General features: G+C 48.7%; 1 protein-coding gene across 1 annotated transcript in view; it reads left to right on the plus strand.

The window, feature by feature from the left end:
* The window catches only part of LRPPRC (leucine rich pentatricopeptide repeat containing), a 156,899-nt gene that overhangs the window by 122,340 nt on the left and 18,479 nt on the right, over window positions 1-16,080 (plus strand). Inside the window, exons 30-32 of the mRNA XM_066595564.1 lie at window positions 8,772-8,898; window positions 11,816-11,895; window positions 14,622-14,826. Of these exons, the coding sequence (XP_066451661.1) occupies window positions 8,772-8,898; window positions 11,816-11,895; window positions 14,622-14,826 (412 nt within the window). The remainder of the gene's footprint in view (window positions 1-8,771; window positions 8,899-11,815; window positions 11,896-14,621; window positions 14,827-16,080) is intronic.

Here is a 16,080-nt window from a genome sequence, read left to right on the forward strand (position 1 = left end):
TGGATATGTAAATTGATAATTAAGTCCCGTTAACTCAGTTGATGGTTTGGGAATACCCATACCTGTATAAGTTGTGAGTAGAGATGAGCGAACGTACTCGGTAAAGCACTACTCGTCCGAGTAATGTGCTTTATCCGAGTATCTCCCCGCTCGTCCTGAAAGATTCGGGGAGCGCCGCTGCTGACAGGTGAGTTGCGGCGGGGAGCAGGGGAGAGCGGGCGGGAGAGAAGGAGAGAGAGATCTCCCCTCCGTTCCTCCCCGCTCTCCCCTGCAGCTCCCCGCTCCGCGGCGCTCCCCGAATCTTTCAGGACGAGCGGGGAGGTACTCGGATAAAGCACATTACTTGGACGAGTAGTGCTTTACCGAGTACGTTCGCTCATCTCTAGTTGTGAGGTGTTATCTTGAGTGGTTGAACACTGGCCAGCAGGCTCATGGCAAGGGAATGTCAACTATCGGAGTTCAAACGAGGCATGATGGCGGTTGCAAGACAGTCCATTTCCAAAGTTCTGCCGATATTTAGCATTCCTTGTTCCACAGTGTCACGTGTACCAAATACACATTTAAAGGGCATTACCACCCACAGTGGAAGGCTCAGTGGCCACCCACAGGGGCTTAATGATTATAACCGAAGGCCTCTGGCTAGAATTGTCCATGCAAACAGGCAAGCAACTGGCAGAAATCATATCTACATGTAATGCAGGAGGCCCACATGCACATCCTGCAGGTCAGTGCAGCGTTCTTCAGCCAGCTTCCTTTGGACATGAGAGCAGAAGACCCACCAGAATACCTCTCTTCACATAACACTAGGCACAATGCCCCACTTAGGCTCTTGAGGTTGCAAACTGGACCCTAAAATAGTTCTGATGAGTTATGGTGCCAATTGTTTCAGACTGATGGTCACGTTTGTATGTGGTGTAGACCCCATGGAGCCACGGACACCAGTTGTCAACAAGACACTATGCAGACTGGTGGTGGTGGTTCCATAGTAGTGTGGGGTGTGTTCTCATGGCATGCGTTGGGTCCACTGCTCCATCTAAACACACCATTGACCAATGTCTGCTACATTTCACTGCCGGTGACCATTTACAGCCCTTCATAGACTTCATGTACCCCAGTAATGGGATATTCCAGCAGGATAATGCATTGCGCCATTAGGCCCAAGTTGTCCAGATTTGGTTCGAGGAGCGTTTTGGTAAGCTTTTACGAAGGATATGGCTTGCACATTCGCCCGACTTTAGCCCAATCCAGCATTTATGGGATGTGATGGAGAGGTCCGTGACATAAAAATATCATGGAACTGTTGAGTGGGGTGGCTTGATAGACTGCCTGTCAAAAAGCAGTATGACGTAATGCTATAGCATTACGTCATACTGCAGGAGCGTTCAAAGCATCGCATCTTAAAGGAGATGTCCCGCGCCGAAACGGGTTTTTTTTTTTTTTTTAACCCCCCCCCCGTTCGGCGCGAGACAACCCCGATGCAGGGGTTAAAAAAACCACCCGCACAGCGCTTACCTGAATCCCGGCGGTCCGGCGTCTTCATACTCACCTGCTGAAGATGGCCGCCGGGATCTTCTACCTTCGTGGACCGCAGCTCTTCTGTGCGGTCCACTGCCGATTCCAGCCTCCTGATTGGCTGGAATCGGCACGTGACGGGGCGGAGCTACACGGAGCCGCTCTCTGGCACGAGCGGCTCCATAGAAGACTGCTGAAGACCCGGACTGCGCAAGCGCGGCTAATTTGGCCATCGGAGGCCAAAAATTAGTCGGCTCCATGGAGACGAGGACGCTAGCAACGGAGCAGGTAAGTATAAAACTTTTTATAACTTCTGTATGGCTCATAATTAATGCACAATGTACATTACAAAGTGCATTATTATGGCCATGCAGAAGTGTATAGACCCACTTGCTGCCTCGGGACAACCCCTTTAAAGTCCCCCAGGGGGACTTCAAAGTAATGTAAAAAGAAAATCAATAGTTTTTTTTTTAATTGAGAAAAAAAAAGTTGTAAAAGTTTAAATCACCCCCCTTTTGCCATATCTATTATTAAAAAATCTAAAAAATAAATTAAAATATGTATTTGTATCGCCGCGTCCGTAAAGTCCGAACTATCAAAGTAGCGCATTATTTTTCCCGCACGGTGAACGTCGTCGGGAAAAAAAAAAAGAATGCCAGAAATGCACTTTTTTAGTTACCCTGTCTCCCAGAAAAAACGCAATAAAAAGCGATCAAAAAGTCGTATGTATTCCAAATTGGTACTATCAGAAACTACAAGATATTACGCAAAAAATGAGAGCTTGCTCAACTACGTCGACGTAAAAATAAGTTATCGCCCACAAAATGACGGCAGAAAAGAATTGAAAAAAAATTTCATGTCTTTGAAAAAAAAAAAACATACTAGTTTGGTATTGTAGTAATCGTACTGACCCATAGAATAAAGTTGTCATGTCGTTTTTGTTGCTGTTTGTGCGCCGTAGAAACGACTCACTAAAAGATGGCGAAATGTCGTTTTTTTTTCCATTTTACTCCACTTAGAATTTTTAAGAAGTTTTTCAGTACATTATATGGTACTTTACATAGCACCATTGAAAAATACAACTCGTCCCGCAAAAAACAAGCCCTCATACAGTGACCTAGATGGATAAATAAGCGAGTTACGATTTTTTTAAAGGGGGGAGGAAAAAACAAAAATGGAAAAAGAAAAAGGGCCGCGTCATTAAGGGGTTAAGGACCTCTCACCACTCCTAAAATGTTTGTTTGAGTAAATACTTGTACGGAGTTCTCTATAAAATAGACACTAACCACCTTCCATTGAGTTGCGCTTATGGTGGCCCATGTGATAGCTAGCAAACGTGTAAATCACTTTATTTACCTAAATGTTTGTGAAAAATCGCTCTACACCCCTGAGCACTAGGGGGGTCACACTTCCTTCTAATTTGCTGTCTCTTGGTTGTTGTCATGTGAAATCTGTCTCTATGAAGATGGATAACAGGAAGTGCAGGAGGGTAATGATTCAGGCTAACCATAGAAGTATATGGAGAGGTGAGGCGAAGGAATGCTTCAGCTTACCGAGAATTAGAGATGCATCCTGCAGAGATGCAGATGCATATAATGCCCAGAAATGGTGGTGTTCCTCATGCACACATGTGGCAGCTGATTCTGACAAGCCAGGTATGCCTTAAAGCAGAGGTCCCCCCAACTCCAGTCCTCAGGGACCACCAACAGGTCATGTTTTCTGGATATCTTATAGTAATAACACCTGTGGCAATGTCTCAGGCACGTACATTAATTACGTCACCTGTGCAACTCTGAGGAAATCCTGAAAACATGACCTGTTGGGGGTCCCTGAGGACTAGAGTTGAGGAACACTGCCTTAAAGGGACACTCCATCCCTGCCCTCCCACCTGAGTTGGTGCAGCCTCCCGTCTGATTCTTTTGAGGCTCCCGTCTGGTGAGACTTTTTTACGTTGAGTTTCAATTCAGTCTGATGCATCAATTTTCATGATTTCAAGTGTTAAATAAATCTTGTTGTTTGTATAGCGCCAACTTAAGGCCCATTTACACCAGCCGATCGCTAAAAAATTGGCAATTGTTTTAGCGATCATCGGCGCGTCTAAACGCGCGCCCATTGTGCGCTTTTCAGTCTCTGCTAGCTGATCATTAAAGTCTGTCCAACCTAAAAATCGGCGTTCACTCTTATGAGCAGTTCTCCACGGGGAGTGCTGATAGCATTGTTTACCCGTGGAGAATAAAGGATCTGAGCGCAGATAATAGCTACTGTGTAACTACTTAATACTTTATGCAAAATGATCGCTCAAAGCTGTCACTCAAACTGTCTGAGTGATCATCGGCCCGTGTAAACCAGCCTTTATTCAGCATTTTCAGATAAATTTTTTTTTTTATTATTATTACCCCAAGCTAGGTACTCATTTTACTGACCTCAGAAGGATGGAAGGCTAAGTCCACCTTGAGCTGGCTACCTGAACCACGTGGGGATTGAACTCGCAACCTTCTATTGCCTTAACACTCTGCGCTACACGAGGCTCTAAAGCAGTGATGGCGAATCTATGGCACACGTGGCGGCACGCAAAGACCTCCCTGCTGACACGTGTGCTGACAGCTGCTTGCCATGGTTGTGCATACCACCTGGCTTTCCTGCCGGTATTCACTCAATCGCTCTGCTAGCGGCGCTGAGCTTGGCGCACACTGTGACATCAGTGCGCAGCTGGGATCCTCCTCTCCCCTCCTCTGTCTGGGGCACGCTGTGTGATGTCGCTATTACCGCTGGGGGCACGCTGTGGGATGTCGCTATTACCGCTGGGGGCACGCTGTGGGGTGTCGCTATTACCGCTGGGGGCACGCTGTGGGGTGTCGCTATTACCGCTGGGGGCACGCTGTGGGGTGTCGCTATTACCGCTGGGGGCACGCTGTGGGGTGTCGCTATTACCGCTGGGGGCACGCTGTGGGGTGTCGCTATTACCGCTGGGGGCACGCTGTGGGGTGTCGCTATTACCGCTGGGGGCACGCTGTCGGGTGTCGCTACTACCGCTGGGGGCACGCTGTGGGGTGTCGCTACTACCGCTGGGGGCACGCTGTGGGGTGTCGCTACTACCGCTGGGGGCACGCTGTGGGGTGTCGCTACTACCGCTGGGGGCACGCTGTGGGGTGTCGCTACTACCGCTGGGGGCACGCTGTGGGGTGTCGCTACTACCGCTGGGGGCACGCTGTGGGGTGTCGCTACTACCGCTGGGGGCACGCTGTGGGGTGTCGCTACTACCGCTGGGGGCACGCTGTGGGGTGTCGCTACTACCGCTGGGGGCACGCTGTGGGGTGTCGCTACTACCGCTGGGGGCACGCTGTGGGGTGTCGCTACTACCGCTGGGGGCACGCTGTGGGGTGTCGCTATTACCGCTGGGGGGCACGCTGTGGGGTGTCGCTATTACCGCTGGGGGCACGCTGTGGGGTGTCGCTATTACCGCTGGGGGCACGCTGTGGGAGACGGGGGGTGGTTACTAGAGATGCACGAGCATTCTTCTCGAGTAACTGCATACTCATCCAAGCAAATGCGGGGGCGGAGAGTGAGACATCTCTCCCAGACCGCCCCCCGCATTTGACCGCTCTGTGGTGGATGGGGGCCACTATTGCCGCTGGGGCCGCTCTGCGGGGATGGGGGGGTCACTATTGCCGCTGGGGCCGCTCTGCGGGGGGTGGGGGGGTCACTATTACCGCTGGGGCCGCTCTGCGGGGGATGGGGGGGGGTCACTATTGCCGCTGGGGCCGCTCTGCGGGGGATGGGGGGGGGGGGTCACTATTGCCGCTGGGGCCGCTCTGCGGGGGATGGGGGGGGGGGGTCACTATTGCCGCTGGGGCCGCTCTGCGGGGGATGGGGGGGGGGTCACTATTGCCGCTGGGGCCGCTCTGCGGGGGATGGTGGGGGTCACTATTGCCGCTGGGGCCGCTCTGCGGGGGATGGGGGGGGTCACTATTGCCGCTGGGGCCGCTCTGCGGGGGATGGGGGGGGGTCACTATTGCCGCTGGGGCCGCTCTGCGGGGGATGGGGGGGGGGTCACTATTGCCGCTGGGGCCGCTCTGCGGGGGATGGGGGGGGGGTCACTATTGCCGCTGGGGCCGCTCTGCGGGGGATGGGGGGGGGTCACTATTGCCGCTGGGGCCGCTCTGCGGGGGATGGGGGGGGTCACTATTGCCGCTGGGGCCGCTCTGCGGGGGATGGGGGGGTCACTATTGCCGCTGGGGACGCTCTGCGGGGGATGGGGGGGGGGTCACTATTGCCGCTGGGGACGCTCTGCGGGGGATGGGGTCACTATTGCCGCTGGGGACGCTCTGCGGGGGATGGGGGGGGTGTCACTATTGCCGCTGGGGACGCTCTACGGGGGATGGGGGGGGGGTCACTATTGCCGCTGGGGCCGCTCTGCGGGGGATGGGGGGGGGGGGGTCACTATTGCCGCTGGGGCCGCTCTGCGGGGGATGGGGGGGGTCACTATTGCCGCTGGGGACGCTCTGCGGGGGATGGGGGGGGTCACTATTGCCGCTGGGGACGCTCTGCGGGGGATGGGGGGGGGGGTCACTATTGCCGCTGGGGACGCTCTGCGGGGGATGGGGGGGGTCACTATTGCCGCTGGGGACGCTCTGCGGGGGATGGGGGGGTCACTATTGCCGCTGGGGACGCTCTGCGGGGGATGGGGGGGGGGGTCACTATTGCCGCTGGGGACGCTCTGCGGGGGATGGGGGGGGTCACTATTGCCGCTGGGGACGCTCTGCGGGGGATGGGGGGGGGGTCACTATTGCCGCTGGGGACGCTCTGCGGGTGATGGGGGGGGGTCACTATTGCCGCTGGGGACGCTCTGCGGGGGATGGGGGGGGGTCACTATTGCCGCTGGGGACGCTCTGCGGGGGATGGGGGGGTCACTATTGCCGCTGGGGACGCTCTGCGGGGGATGGGGGGGGTCACTATTGCCGCTGGGGCCGCTCTGCGGGGGATGGGGGGGTCACTATTGCCGTTGGGGCCGCTCTGCGGGGGATGAGGGGGGTCACTATTGCCGCTGGGGCCGCTCTGCGGGGGATGGGGGGGGTCACTATTGCCGCTGGGGCCGCTCTGCGGGGGATGGGGGGGTCACTATTGCCGTTGGGGCCGCTCTGCGGCGGATGGGGGGGTCACTATTGCCGCTGGGGCCGCTCTGCGGGGGATGGGGGGGGTCACTATTGCCGCTGGGGCCGCTCTGCGGGGGATGGGGGTCACTATTGCCGCTGGGGCCACTATGGAGGGGAGGAGTCGTCACTATTACCACTGTAGTATGTTTACACGTGGCGGAAATGCTGCAGGATGTCCTCAACGGATATTTCCGTGGCAAATTCCGCAGAATTTCCGCATCCAAAAAACTGTCAAAATCTGCACCCAGACTGTTTTAAAACACGCCTTTCTTTTTTATAATGACTGAGGTAAAAATCATATGTTGTAATAAGCCCCGCTCCCTTACAGGTTGGCTCTTAATGCTGCGATAAGTGGGTTTTGGGCTGCAGTTTGGGCACTCGGTCTCTAAAAGGTTCGCCAACACTGCTCTAGAGGCTGTACTATCTGTACCTGCTGGATGTGTGTGTGGGCAAGAGTAGATTTCATTATGGTCTGTAGCTTGAGTTAACTATAGAAGATAAGTACACAGTCAGGAGGGTGAGCTGTGATCTCCTCTATTATAACTGTGTGACAGGAGCTTTGTGATCATCAGTAACTGTGTAGTGGAGATAAGAGTGTCTGTATCCCCTTTAGCCAGTTTCTGTGGTAGGTTCATTTAACCGCATCACACAAACTGAGAATTTGACTGGAAACTAAGAACATAAACTTAAGGAAACCCCAGCTGTCAAAATTAAGATCACGTGACCATCTGAGGGAAAAAGAGGCTGGGAGTTTCAAATAGAAAGAAATAACTAAGCAAAGTGTCACCAGTTTACTTATATATACTGGAGGAAAGGTATTGTACATCATGAATGTAAAAAGAAAAAATTTTGCAGAGTGGCCTTTTTAAGTAGCCATTCTTGACCATCTTTTCTTAGAACTCTGTTGTACCATTCCTTTGTTATTCCTCCTAGAAACGTATAAATACATTGACAACTGCGTGTCATCATCCCTCAGCCGAAGGGTGTGTTCCTACACATTCTGATACTGTCATATTCAGCGCTCATTGGACAATGTCAAAATTGAGAACACCAGTTCTCAATTTACTAATACATATCCAGGAGGAATGGTATAATGCAGAGTTCTAAGAAAAGAGGCTTCAGAATTATTTGCCAGTAAATTCAGATATGTGGTAAAACAGACCTGTCAGGAGGGTCCTCTTCAGGGGGAAAAAAATCCTTTTAGTGTTAGTGATCGTCAGTTAGTGAATTTTTAATGAAACATGTTCTCCACTTGTAAAAATAACAAGCCAGCTAATACTCGCCTCTCCCAGCCCTCCGCAAGCCACCCATTGGCAGCTCTGGATCTGTTCTCTGACACATTGCTTACAGTCTGCAGCAACTTGTGTACCGAATATCACAGGCTGCTGCATCCAATGATAAAAATCAGTGATCGCTGAACTGTCATTGGCTGCAGCGGCCTTAGCCTGGGGCTTACTGGCTGCAGCGGCCTTAGCCTGGGGCTTACTGGCTGCAGCGGCCTTAGCCTGGGGCTTACTGGCTGCAGCGGCCTTAGCCTGGGGCTTACTGGCTGCAGCGGCCTTAGCCTGGGGCTTACTGGCTGCAGCGGCCTTAGCCTGGGGCTTACTGGCTGCAGCGGCCTTAGCCTGGGGCTTACTGGCTGCAGCGGCCTTAGCCTGGGGCTTACTGGCTGCAGCGGCCTTAGCCTGGGGCTTACTGGCTGCAGCGGCCTTAGCCTGGGGCTTACTGGCTGCAGCGGCCTTAGCCTTGGGCTTACTGGCTGCAGCGGCCTTAGCCTGGGGCTTACTGGCTGCTGCGGCCTTAGCCTGGGGCTTACTGGCTGCTGCGGCCTTAGCCTGGGGCTTACTGGCTGCAGCGGCCTGTAAGCAGCACATCATAAAAGATCTAGAGCTGCAGGGAGCCTGGAGAGGTGAGTAATAGCTGGTTTATTTTTACACATGGGAAACAGGTTTCAGTAACTATAACAACCCCTTTTAAGTGTGTGTGCTTTTTTGTTTTTTTCCCTAATGTACTTTAGTAGCAGGTGCTTATTTCTCTTTCTACCCGACCTACTCATTCATTCCATGTGATGCTAATAAAAATGTTTTATTCATTGTTTCCTTTTAGAGGCATTTGCTGCATATCAGGAAGCCAAGCAAAATGACGTCATATTAAAAAAGCGAACATACACAGTTCTTATCGACACGCTGGTGAAGGACAGCTTATTAAAAGAGGCCGATGAAGTGTCAGCTGAGTAAGTATGTGAGATGTATGGTGCGAATGTGCTGCGTGGATCGCCTTGCTATGATGCATTCATCAAAGGTTGCTTAAAAGTTTTGAAATATTGTATTTGTAAAAAAAATCCTTAAATGTATTATGTGTTGCTGAGGACGGACGTGGATATAGTAAAGCTAAATGATTGAGGTTGCATCATTGTGGTGTCCTAATCGCTAATACCTTGTGAAAACAAACAACATTAATGCATATGATAAACAGCTAGAAGTGGGAAAACCTTTTAGGTTTATCTGCAGGAAACTGACAGCTCCGTACATTGCGTAGTGGCCCAGGTTGGTATTGCAAGCTGAGTCCCATTAACTTCACTAGAACTCACCGTGCAGTACCAACCTGGATCACATCAACTAACATGGGATATACAATGCCCAATCTCTGGTGGCCTAGAACAGTGAAAGGGTCAATGGTAAATCTAATTTACTTTGGGGGCAATAGCCAACTTTGCAACCCCTGAAACCAGCTTTGCCCATCCGTGAGAGTTTAGAATAGTTGCTGACTCTATCGCACCTCTATTTTTTTATATTTTTTTTTTGTACCACCCCATTTCCCCTCACTGACCTATTAAATTCAGCTCCAAGTACTTTGAATTGGTCAGTTGAGCAGTCTCCTTATGGTCAATGGACGACATCAAGTCTTGCCCACCTACTGATATTGCCCATTGACAGTAAGCGGGGGAGGAAATCCCCTACTTCAGTGTTCCCCAACTCCAGTCATCAGGGACCGCCAACAGGTCATGTTTTCAGGATTTTCTCAGTGTTGCACAGGTGATGTAATTGTCGGTGCCTCAGACATTGCCACAGGTGTTCTTACCAAAGGATATCCTGAAAACATGATCTGTTGGTGGTCCCTGAGGACTGCAGTTGGGGACCCCTGAGCTACTTGACGGATTACAAGATCTGGTTGGTGCAGGGAAATAAGCCAGCTGGCCAATCAGAGGACAATGAAGGCCCTATTTAAAAGGTTATTCCCATCTTATAAAGTGATGACTTAATGCTAGGGTCTGCAATCACTATGTAATTGCGAGCGTCCGACCCTTTGGAACACAGCATAGTGAATCGGTCTATGCTACAGTACTATTCTGCATAGCCGGTGACATCACTGTGCATGGAAGAGGTCATAGCACCATATACCAGCTCTGCAGCCCCTTCATTCTCGGGGCCAGCGGGCGCACCAGAGATTGGACCCCCCTCCACTAAGTAATGGTCTGTTATCACTCTAGAAAATGGGTCTATCCTGACTGAATTTAACTACTTTATAGGTTTAGTTAAAATATCAGTAGGGAGTAGACCCTCTCAGTTTTAATTGCATCGTAGCTCAGCAAGCATTAGCATATCCCCAGTAATCAAATATATTTTTTTATTTTTTTTAACTGGTCGCTCACACATTAGATACTTTTATATAGGTTTGGGGCACAATAGCAGATTTGTTGCATGGCTAATGACTTGCATGTCGTCCGGGGGCCGGTGAAATTAGATGTAGTAGTACTGGAATGAAAGATTAGGTCTGTAATAGTGGCTAACATCTATTTAATCACACTGAAGATTGAAAGATTGGGGAAAGTAAATCCCACGTTACATGTAATTTACAGCCTCCTGCGTGAAATGTTGATTTAAGGCCTTTGACAGATGGGGACCAAGTAAGAAGTGGAACTGAGCAATGAGTGCTTAGGCAGGGATTAAGAGGATTGCTCCGTACAGTAAGAAAATCCCACGTCCAATGACTATTGCTGACCCCCCAGAGGCTGAAAGTGACTGAGAAAGAGAAGGGGGGGGGGGGGGGGAGATTGTCCTATTCCGTCCTCCACAAAGGATTTTGCAGGGATTGCTGAGAATAATTTAGCAGTGACCCTGCTTACTTCTCAATCTGCTCAGCACATAAGTTTGAGTAGGTAGAATAGACTGCTCAGTTGGTTAGCCTCAAGACGATCAGAGCGATTTATCTTGATTGTTGATATTCTAAATGACAATGACCTGGTAATCCCTTGCTACTCTCACTGCTTTCTCTGCCAGAGGAGATTGTTTTTTTGCTTTTTTTTTTTTTTGTTAATCTAGAAATTAACTTTTTTTTTTTTTTTGCAAAGTTATGCCCTGGATTTCATTAGTGGTCGGTGCATTTGGCAGATGCCTGTAAACAGATGCCAATGCAAACTAGACCCCTTTAATTTGAAAGCTCGCCTCCGCTAAGTCTTGTCATTAGACCAAGGCTACGGCGTATACCACTTGAGATTTTTGTGTCCCCCCCCCCCCCCCCTCCTCCTCCTCCCAAACGCACCTTTCCTGACAGCCGCATTTTAGTGCCAGAATCTGCATAGAAGTCGGTGACAAAAACATGAAGATTAATCGCCCAAATGACACCGTTTTTTAACGTTCCTTTTCAGCAAAGGAAATCGGGGTGTAAAAAAATAGAAAACTGAGAGATATATATATATTTTATAATTGGCACAAAGGATGATGTAAATGAACAGAGAGAAGTAGGTATGTGACACCATCTTCGCTGAAAAGACATAACAGGCGCGCTTATTTTAATCAGCTACTATGTCAGCACTCTCGAATCCAAACCGATTGTTTAAAAAAAAAAAAAAAGGGGGGGGGGGGGCCCTCTCCAATTTGTTTCCTTTTGTCGCTCATTTCCAACTTTTGTCATCTGTCAAATTAGAGAGGCAAAAAAAAATAGAAGAAAAAGGGAGAGAAAAATAATTTATTCTCCCGTCCCCATTGACAGGATCGCACAAAAGCTTGTCTCCGGGTCGATATTTTCCGGCAATATTTTTAACATATGAACAGTAGTTTTTTTGTAATTTCACCTCGGAGCTCAACCGTTTATTATCGTATCAGAAGCATGTCAGTAATTCCTTTTCTAAACGTCTGCCTCTTTTTTAGCGCCAAGAAGAGCGTCAGCAACCCCGGCACAGCCAGTAATCTCCTCATCGAAGAGCAAGTTAGGCGGGACTGTTTGAAAGGTATGTCACAATGCTTGACCTTTACGTCACATTAATGCCTCTGTAGATTTTTCTTGTAACGCCCTTCGAATACTTGGATAAAGGAGTCCATTTAGCAAATTACCTGCTTATCAAGAGCCTTTTGTGGGAGCGGAGAGACGTAAATTACTGTACATGCATTTATAATACATCTTGAATATGAATGTACTTGTCATCTGACCACTTAGTCCGGTTTCCATTCCATTTAACACAAGATGTTTTTTTTTTTTTCTTAAGATGAAGCGTCGCTCTTCAGACATGCAAAAATTTGTGTTCTAGAAGCCGGGGAGAGGGGGGGGAAAAAAAAAAATAATAGGCGCGCGCGGTACCACGCTCTCAGCAGTGTTAGAATTCACAGCACAAGTCAGATTGATTCTGCAAATTAAGATACTGTAATGCTTAGGAACAATTCCTCAGTGTGTGTAATATATATATGTATATATGTATGCGTGTGTATGCGTGTGTGTGTGTGTGTATGTATATATATATATATATATATATATATATATGTACACACACACACACACACACACACACACACACACACCCTATATATATATATATATATTATAACCTACCAATCGTGGAATGGGTTGAACGAGCTGAGATTTCGGGGAGGTTTGCACTTGATCGATGCTGCATATAGGACGTGGTATAAACAGTGATGTCAAGGTGGCATGATTGGTATATTTTATTCTGATGTCATTGTTTCCTGCATCGTTTAGGAAAACTAGCATGGAGTTTAGAGGTTTTATGCATGGGGCTTATCCTTATTAAACATACCGTTGGGCTTATGAATGCCGAAGGAGTTCCCCGCTCTACGAGTGCAGAGCTGCTTTGGCAGACTTTTAGCATTCATTGTATTATTATTTAATTCTATGATTTCCCTTAAAGGTGTTGTCCTAAGTTTTTTTTAAAATGTATTTCTTATTTACAGGCTGGGAGATAAAAGGGTTCTCCAGTTGTAAACTATTGATGGACTATGTGCTGGATAGGCCATCACTAGTAGCTAAGCAGGGGTCTGCCACCAGGCACCGTTGCCGATCAGCTGTTAGCCGGGTCAGTGTGCTCGTGCATTAAGCTGATTTTTTATTTTATTTTTTTTGCAGAAAGTACACAGCTTCGTTCACATTGTAGTGGCCAGGCTTGGTATTGTAGACCAGTGTTTTGTTAAAGTGAACTTTGCCTGTAATTCCGAGCTTGACCACTGCAGTGGAAACGGAGCTGTCTACTTCCTGCAGAAATCAGCTCAGGACATGAAAGCACTGGCCTGGCAAACAGCTGCTCGGCAAAGGTTCCTGGCAGCAGAGTCCCTGTAAAGGCCTATCCTGAAGATAGGCCATAAGTAGTTTACAACTGGACAACTTCTTTTTAAATGTTTGATCAGTGGGGTTAACCACTAGGACCCTGACAAAAGTGGGGGTCCTGAGGCCCCCCCAAATGAGTAGAGCAGAGGCTGACCAAGTGCACTACCCTTCCATTCATCTGTTGGACTGATGGAGATTTCAAAGCACCATACTCTGCTTATCTTTGGTAGTCCCATAGAGCTGAATGGAGTGGCACCGTGCAAGTGTCTAGGTTATTTCATCATATACTTGGAACAAGTGTCTGATTAGTGGGGGTCTGTTTCATCACAAGAATAGGGGTCCTATGTTCCCCCAATCAAGCATGACCCGCTAACACTCCGTTCATCTGAGACTTGGCTTCAGCTTTTTTTCAGCAGTCCATATGCTCAGTCGCTACTCCAGTTTTTACAGAGACACACGGGACCCATGTTCTGATGATCAGTGGGGGGGCCCATCAATCAGATCCACACCAATTAGATACTGATCTATGGCTAGGGAATAACTTTATATTTTGGACCACCCCCTTTAACGGCATGTAACCATTGGGCTGACTGGAAACCATTATGCTAATGTCAATGCACTACCTATGATTATGGAATGAGGAAACTTAGTAAATAGGGTTTGAGCCCAAGACCTTATTGCCTTTTTAAAGCAGCTCCGCTAAATCCTGCATAATCACTCCGGGCTATAAGGATCTCCGTCACGTCCTTGTAGGCCTATGGCGAGAATTACATAGGAGTCGGCAGCGTACGGGGCGGCCTTTTACCACGGAATGGTCTGGTTAATGTATTTGCTTTCATGCAACGCACTGGCATATAATGAAGTGTTCTCCTCTGATAGTAGCCTTCGCCATCGCTGTATCATTTCTGATCATTTCTGAAAGTGATAGCTGTTTATCATAGCTCAGATCCATTATTTTGTGTTTTCACATAAATATGAACCGGCCATTAATACAATTTATCTGGCACCCAGATTGCCATTTGTGCTTTTCGATTTCAAAGTGCGCCTCTAGCATCTGCCAGGAATACATTATTACTGGGTGAAAAGCGGCTTTCCATTGACATGGAGTGCATCGCTGCCTTTTGTGCTGTGACTTTGTCAAATGCTATCAGAGGCTCCGTGCAAGGGGGGAAAATAAGAAATTCCATATTGCTTCCTCAGCAGCTCGCCCCATGCTCTGCCAGTTCCATCATTAAGTTCTAATCTCCGGCGCACACGACATTTTTCTGCGAGTTGCTAATATGACAAACAACAGAGTAAATTCTAATCACTTGTCCCCTTGTCTCTTCTGTTTTGTCGGCCTTGTGATCTGTGATTACTCCAGCATTTTTTACCTTGAGCTGTTCCTTTTCTCTTCAATAGATGCACTAGTCACTCTGCAGACAATGCTGGAAAATGGCAGCCGTCCCGGGCGTTCCGCCGTATCCAGGCTCATCACTGCTCTTGCTCTGAATGGTGACGTGCTAGGCATTGAAAAGATAAAGGAGTTAACGGAGCGCCATGAATTCTCTGCTAAAGTGCTGCCAGGGTCTATGAACACCTCTATCGCTTTGGCCCATCTGGTAAAGTAAGTGCCTCATGTCATTTTACATAAGTTTTACGGACCGAATACCCCCCCATAATAAATAAAATTTTTGTTATTTGTATAGTGCCAACTTTTTCCGCAGCGCTTTCTGTATTTTATTAACCCCCATACACACACACACACACACACACACACACACACACACACACACACACACACACACACACACACACCCCACCCCAAACTGGGTACTCATTTTACTGACCTTGGAAGGATGGAAGGCTGAGTTAACCTTAAGCCAGCTACCTGAACCAGGTGGGGATTGAAATCACAACCTTCAGGTCGTGAGCGAGAGCCCAGGGCTGCATACTGCTGCCTTAACACTCTGCGCCATACATGGCCCTAGTGTTTAGTATGAGGATTTGGGTGCTTTCACATCTGTCCCGGGGGCTCCAGTTTCCTGCTGCATTCGGGGAGCAGGAAATGGGAGTTCCCGTGCTCGAACGGTTCCATCTGTTGACAGAACCAAACCCAGCGGGGCAGACCACATTGACTATAATGGGCTCCGCCCACTTTAGGGCTGGATGTCCGGTTTGGAGACCGAAGAAAAAGAGCTGCATGCAGTGCACTTACGGTATTTGCAGCCGGATCTGCAGCGAAACCTCCACCTGGCGGTTCTGACGCAGATGTGAAACCAGCCTTTAGACGTCATGATTTTTTTTTTTTGTTTTTTTTACTGCAATAAACTTGTGCAGTAAAAGAGATTTATAGAGATTCTCCTTTGAAATAGAATACCATGCGATATCCGAGAACGGGCTACCATCTGTGGACTATTAGGGACTTGTTGTTTGTATAGCGCCAGCACTTTCAGGTAGCAAGCTGGGTACTCATTTTACTGATCTGGGAAGGATGGAAGGTTCGAGCCAGCAGCTACCTGAACCAAGCAGGGATTGAACTCGCAACCTTCAGGTTATGAGCGAAGGCTTAGAACTGCGTTCTGCTGCCTTAATATTCTGCACCACATGAGGAACAGGAAAGTAGTCCATTACATATGATTAAAATGTGAATCTACCTTCAACATCCCGACAGCTGTTTTCTCCAGCTCCCCCATACACATAAACATTTAGCTTGGCCAAGCATAGCCAGACATTTCTGGCAGTGGCTGATCTCTAGGGAAATAAAAGGATCGGTGTTTGAAATTTATCATATTTTTGATCCTTCTGTCCCTCATCTGTTAAAGGAAGTTTGAACCACCTGTATAGACATTAAAGAGTCATTCAGCCCGACCACTATCAG

Source organism: Eleutherodactylus coqui, chromosome 3, assembly GCF_035609145.1.
Source record: "Eleutherodactylus coqui strain aEleCoq1 chromosome 3, aEleCoq1.hap1, whole genome shotgun sequence".
Classification (NCBI taxonomy): domain Eukaryota; kingdom Metazoa; phylum Chordata; class Amphibia; order Anura; family Eleutherodactylidae; genus Eleutherodactylus; species Eleutherodactylus coqui.